Genomic DNA, 6,000 nt, shown 5'->3' with positions numbered 1-6,000 from the left:
TGCCTAAGACTCTAAGGGTCGTTTGCTGCGTTTACATATTACATTTGAAAGGTCCATTTCTTCCCATTTTAACCCCCTTAAAAATCCTACTTACAGGCCTGTGTGTGTGTGTGTGTGTGCGTGTGTGTCAACGCCCCTGCCTCTTACCTTGGAAAGAATAAACCAGTATTCCGTGTAGATGACGTTTAGATGTTTCGACTCGGATGGGCTCTCAGTCTCCGAACAGAGCAAAAAGTAGATGCAACAAGGTTAAGAGAGAGAGCGAAAGTCATTCATAGTGTGGACAACTTGGCAGGTACTCGATGGAATGCAAACCCATATATCACTAAGTGTCCTGAAACGAGCCTTTACTAATTCAAAGAAAAATGACTCTGAATAACGGGAAGAAATAATCAAAGTATCAACCAGAGGGACACTCGGACAAGGTATGCGGAATAGTGATACTTAAACATGATGTCTTTTGGAAAATAACTGTCTGTATCATGTGACCGTTACATCACTACTTAGGAGTCGCCTGGAGGAGTCGATCTTTCCTACCAGAGAGAGTGCTAGAACAAAATTATTTCGTCGTAAACTTGTTAGACTGACCTTCTTTCTCGGTACTCTGAGAGTGTGGTATGTCTTTGGAAACAACAACAACAGCCAAAAAAAAAAAAAAGAAGGAAAATACGATGTACAACATATTGTGCAAACAAATGAAGATCATGAATTAAGTTTCGATTCCATGATCAGGACTGAATCTTACAAGTGTTTATATATTCTCCGATTTCCGTAGGAAAAAAAATAGACAGTGTATATATGTATATATATATATATATATATATATACAGTATATAACTGATATTATGTGTATTGCAACGCTTCAGTTTTCAGGTCTTTACACTCTCGATGGGAAAATGACCGTAAATACACTCAGTCATTACTGCAACAGTGACTTAGGTATTTGGTATATCGTGCCCTGGCCAATTTCAAGAAGTTACTATCATACTCGCAGTTATATTCGGTGATTTGTGTGAAAAGCCTAGTGATGTATAAGAAGAGTGAAACTAAGTTCGCATTAGACAAGAAGGATCGCCGTAAGTAGTCAAGCTAGGTAATACTTGATATGTCATTTCTTTTTGTTCTACTGCAGGTAAATGAACAACACCAACCCTAGTGTTCTCTGATCTAGCAAGTTCCGGTGTGTCATTACGAACAGCAAGGGAGAAACGATGATAGAACCACTGAACCTCTGACTTCAAATGAGATAATGCTTCAATCATTGTGTGCAGACAAGAACAACTGAACAAATTTTTAGGAAGACAATTTGTGGATCTTCAATTGTCTGCACTAATTATCATGGAAGCCCTTTCAGACTTGAGCTATACAGTGACATGTATTTGCTTCAACTGGGAACTCTTACACGGATAATACATTTCTGTCCTATTCCATGATGTCGTCTGAGGTAAATGTCTCTGTAGCGTATTGCTTTGATCACGTGACAGAAGTGAACGACGAGATCATAAATGAAACCAGCGATGATTTCGAAGTCACAGTCGTAAACCGTCCGCTTTGGTGGTTGGCCTTGTTATGCGTGATTTATGGAACACTAATTGTTCTGGCTGTTGTCGGAAATATCTTTGTCATGATTGCATATCAAAATGACGTCCGTATCAAGCGCAGCGTTGCTAATACGTTCATTCTTAACCTCGCTATCGCAGATTTCATTGTGGGTGTATTTACGTGGCCGATATACTTTTCCTGGCTCATCATCGGCCCCTGGACTTTTGGAGAATACCTGTGCAAAGTGTGGTCCGCCATTGACTACACCGTCACCGCAATGTCGGTGATCACTATCATCCTGATCAGCCTGGATCGCTACTGGCTGCTGACGAAGACAACTGCCTATCTGACATACCAAACTCAGATCAGAGCGAACGTAACTATTGCCTCCTGTTGGGGTATTGTTTCGTGCATCTACATAATTTTAACCTTTGGTTTCGCTTACTTCACAAATTATTATCCTGTTGATTTTAGTAATTACTGCGATATGGAGTTTATTTACACCCTACCAGCGCTCATCACTACAATCATAATAAACTTTGTAGTCCCAGCCATCATCATTGTTGTACTTAACACAATGGTTTACTTCAAGATTCGTGAGCGCGCCAAGGGACTGTCAGAACTCAACAACAAGATAAAGCGCGAAAGTGAAGGTAAAGAAAAACGAATCCAGACTCACTTCGGACTTGGGCTTTTCAAAAGATGGCGAGGATATCCTCCACCTACCGATGAGGTCTCCAGGAATCTCGATCCAGGAGTCATCTTAGTAGCAGTGTCTGCCCTCAACTCGCCGGAATACCATCAAAACCCGGCATTTGAGCAGCAGCATGAGGTCACTCCTCCGTCAAGTGGCGAAACATCGGGGATTGGGAGCGTCAATGAACACGAAAAGTGTAAAAACTCACAAATGAAGGAGGAGAAGCCATGCCCTCACTCGGAAGAAGTTGGTGCTAATGAGACCAACGAACAGGGCGTCTACATAATATCGAAAAACACTGAACAAGAACCTAGCAATTATCAAAGTTCCCGAATTGACTTTTTACGGAAGTTGTTTAAGCGCAAACAACGCGAATTTAAGAGAGAACGTCGAGCAGCGTTTATTCTCGCAGTACTAGTTTCAGTCTTTATTCTGTGCTGGCTGCCATTTCAAATCACGGTTGTCGTTGGTTTCTTCTGCAATTTTGAGTGTGTTCCAGAGATGGCCTACATAGTTGCTGAAAATCTTGTATGGGCAAATAGTGCATTAAACCCGATCTTATATGCTGCCACTAATATTCACTTCAGACGCAATTTTCTGCGGCTTCTGGGATTCAAAAAACTTGGGAGAAAATTAGAAGGAAAAACAAGTATTGCCTAAGGGCAATATTCGAAGAAGCTCATGTTATAACTTTGCCTACGATGACATGAATAATCTTTGGGGAATGTTTGTATATGTTAAAAGTAGATTTCATCTGTTACGAGTGTAGTCCTGAATATTGCGCACAAGTCGGTCGTCAAAACTTTGCGAGGCCAAAATAATGATTTATTATTCGGCTCTACTTCTTTCAAAGACAGATTTTTTTTTTCTATCTTTATCTATCAATATAAATTTCCTTATTCCTAGATTTTTATGTTTCAGTCAGATTTGAAGACAATGTCAAAGATATTCAACGATATATGCTGTCTTTGGAGTTAGAACTTTAAGATTAATGATTTAAGATTAATGTTGAAGTGACATGTGACTTTCCAATCCGAAAGACATTTAATGAAAATATAGATTTTCATTATCTTTTCATTTCTTGCCTCATACATCTTTTTTCTTTTTGTGTTTTGTTACGATTAAAAATGTTATAAAATCACATTCAAAAGTAATTTCGTTGACATAGACATCTGCAGTATACAACTTCTTTATATAAATAAGCGTTGTAATTCCACTGACATTTATAGAAAGAGAATAATGATACTCCATGGTAGCAATAATACAAATAATATGATGTATCATGCGTGGTTGTGTTGAAAAAAAGTAGAAGCCAAATTTTATGTAATGTGGTCTTTTATTTGAATTGAAACAATCAATGATGTCAAAAGCATCGAAAAAGTGTCTCTCCTGGTTGCGATTTAATGTTGTGACACACAGACTTTTATCAAGCGCTCCTTAGAGTATGTTGATACAGAGCTATGGAACCTTGTGTATTATCAAATACCACTAGGCCTTTGTGACATTTTTTCCTTTACGTTTAGAGAATTGCGATGTCCGACTTCATGCATTTTAATCAAAGTTCCGATTCAATTAATCGTATTATACTTGAGTTTTACCCTATGGATGCAATACTATACCAATACTTGGTGTTTTTTTTTTTTTGTGTGTAATAAGTACAGTGAAATAAAACAAAGGACCTAGGGTAAGCCAAAATAGATTAGAACGATGAATGTTGAATTGTTCTCACCTGACTCTATTGAAAGTAAGTGAATACCTACTTATCTAGATACATATGCGTGCGTCCAGAGGAGCTGACTTCTTAGATACATAAAGGCCTACATTGTATGATTAATTATAAAGCAAAATATTTCTGGTAGCGGTGAGTAAAAAAAAAAATCACTAATAGTAGAGGTCTATAAAATTTGTACAATTTTGTTTACAAGGAAAGGTAAAAGGTCCTGTCGAAACCTCGGAAGATGTTTTAGGGCTAATAGATTATGTGACAACAAAATTTCATTTGTTATGTGCTAGCATTCACTAAGTCTTATTTTTTATTTTTTGGCATGAATGTCCTATAAGTTTCTATAATGCTCGTCTTCAAAGATCTGGGGCTGTTCTTATTTTTTCTCGAGGGGGGGGGGGGTATGCGCCCTTCCAGTCTTTTTCACGCTCAAACTGAATCTCAATCTAATAAAGGCTGTGACACAATAAAGTAATCCGTTGAATACGAAATTGCTATATCCTCATAGACTTACCAGAACACAATCATATCACGTTCTAGCTGAAAATGAGTTTTGAGTCTTTTAAGAGCATGAGGTTGCGATACTGCTATCAATTGTTAGACTTTTACATACCCAGCACTACTAATTCCAGTACTTTTTTGTTTTGTTTTTTTGTTTTGTTTTTAATGAACACATGATGAAAAACACCGAGAGGTACACTGTACATTTAAACATCACGTGAAAAGAGATGTCGAACAACTACTCCTGTTATGGCTTCATTCAGCCCATCAGAGCAGGGGCGTCGAACCCTGGGGGCAGGGGGAGGGGCTGTTGCCCCCTCAATGATTTTTTTTAATATCATTAATTTTTGCCACCCCCCATAATTTCCTTGATAGAGAAAATTCCTTGCTTTTTGTATTGAAAATTGCCCAAATATTTCACTCAAAGTGTGCACCAGATCTTTGAATTTCAATTCTGAAAATGCAAAATCTTCCCAGTGTGAGAGGGGGATATCCTGTCCCCAATGTGGGATGGCGATACCCCCTTCAACTCCTTCCCCCACTCGGTCCCTTTCCATAGACGTAGTACACTTTTCAAATTGACAGATTTCGCGAATATTTCATCACAAATGTACACCAGATTGGGATTTGGAGGGGGATATCTTTCTTTTTTTTTCAATTACACGCCCCCTTCACTTCATAGATGTAGGGGAGGGGGTACTTCTCCCACATCCTTCCTCTGATTAGTCTCCCTCCACAGACTTCTCTGATTGACAAATTTGCAGGTATTCCACCAAAAGTGCGCGCCAAAACCGTTGAAATTACATTCTAAAAATGTACAAGCTCCCTTACATTGAAGGGAAATACCCCTCCCCCCTTTGCTCGGTCCTGTTCCATATGTTTATTACACTAATCTTTGGGGATTGACAGTTTTCCAAATAACACACACACACACACACACACACACACGCACAAACACACAAATGTGCGTCAGATTTTTTTTTTTTTTTTTTTTTAAGTACAAAAATGCAAAAACTCCGTCGTGCAAGAGGGGTATCTCGTCCCATCCATTTCTATGGACCTAGGATACACAGAAATGACGCAAACGAGGAAAAGGGCTCAGATAGCCATTCACATTTCTTTATTTTTCGTACTTTTTTGATAGAAAAAAATCCAAATATTTCACCCATAGCGCGCACCAGATCGCTAAATTTCAGGTCTTAAAATACATATTTTACCTCGTGTGTGTTGGGGGGGGGGGGAGGGATACCCCTTCCACAACCCCCACATCTCTCCACTCCCTCGCACAGTTTTGCCACCCCATCCCCATAGTAAACGGATCGACGCCCCTGCATCCAAGACTTGTTTAGCAGATTGAAGCGGATGAAGTCGAGCATGAGGTCGATGACGAAAATGTAATCGAGTTCAGGGGATTTCAGGGGACGAGGTTTAATGATTGTGTCCATGAAATCCAACAGTATTTTACCACATCGAGTATTACATTCTCGTGAGTTGTTTTTTTGTTTTTTTGTTTTTTTTTTGGACAAAAGCAGACACA

At 39.0% G+C, this 6,000-nt stretch overlaps 1 protein-coding gene across 1 annotated transcript; it reads left to right on the top strand.

Annotated features, from left to right (window-relative positions):
* The first annotated feature begins 1,432 nt into the window (after nt 1-1,432).
* Nucleotides 1,433-2,899, top strand: LOC140228791 (histamine H3 receptor-like). Its single transcript, XM_072309065.1, has one exon. The coding sequence runs from the start codon at nt 1,433-1,435 to the stop codon at nt 2,897-2,899; it is 1,467 nt and encodes a 488-aa protein (XP_072165166.1).
* The last annotated feature ends 3,101 nt before the right edge of the window (nt 2,900-6,000 follow it).

This window comes from Diadema setosum, chromosome 5, assembly GCF_964275005.1.
Source record: "Diadema setosum chromosome 5, eeDiaSeto1, whole genome shotgun sequence".
NCBI lineage: Eukaryota > Metazoa > Echinodermata > Echinoidea > Diadematoida > Diadematidae > Diadema > Diadema setosum.
This window is presented reverse-complemented; position numbering and strand designations above follow the sequence as displayed.

Coding starts and splice junctions, on each gene's coding strand:
- LOC140228791 (XM_072309065.1), top strand. CDS start 1,433: ATGTCGTCTGAGGTAAATGTCTCTGTAGCGTATTGCTTTGATCACGTG.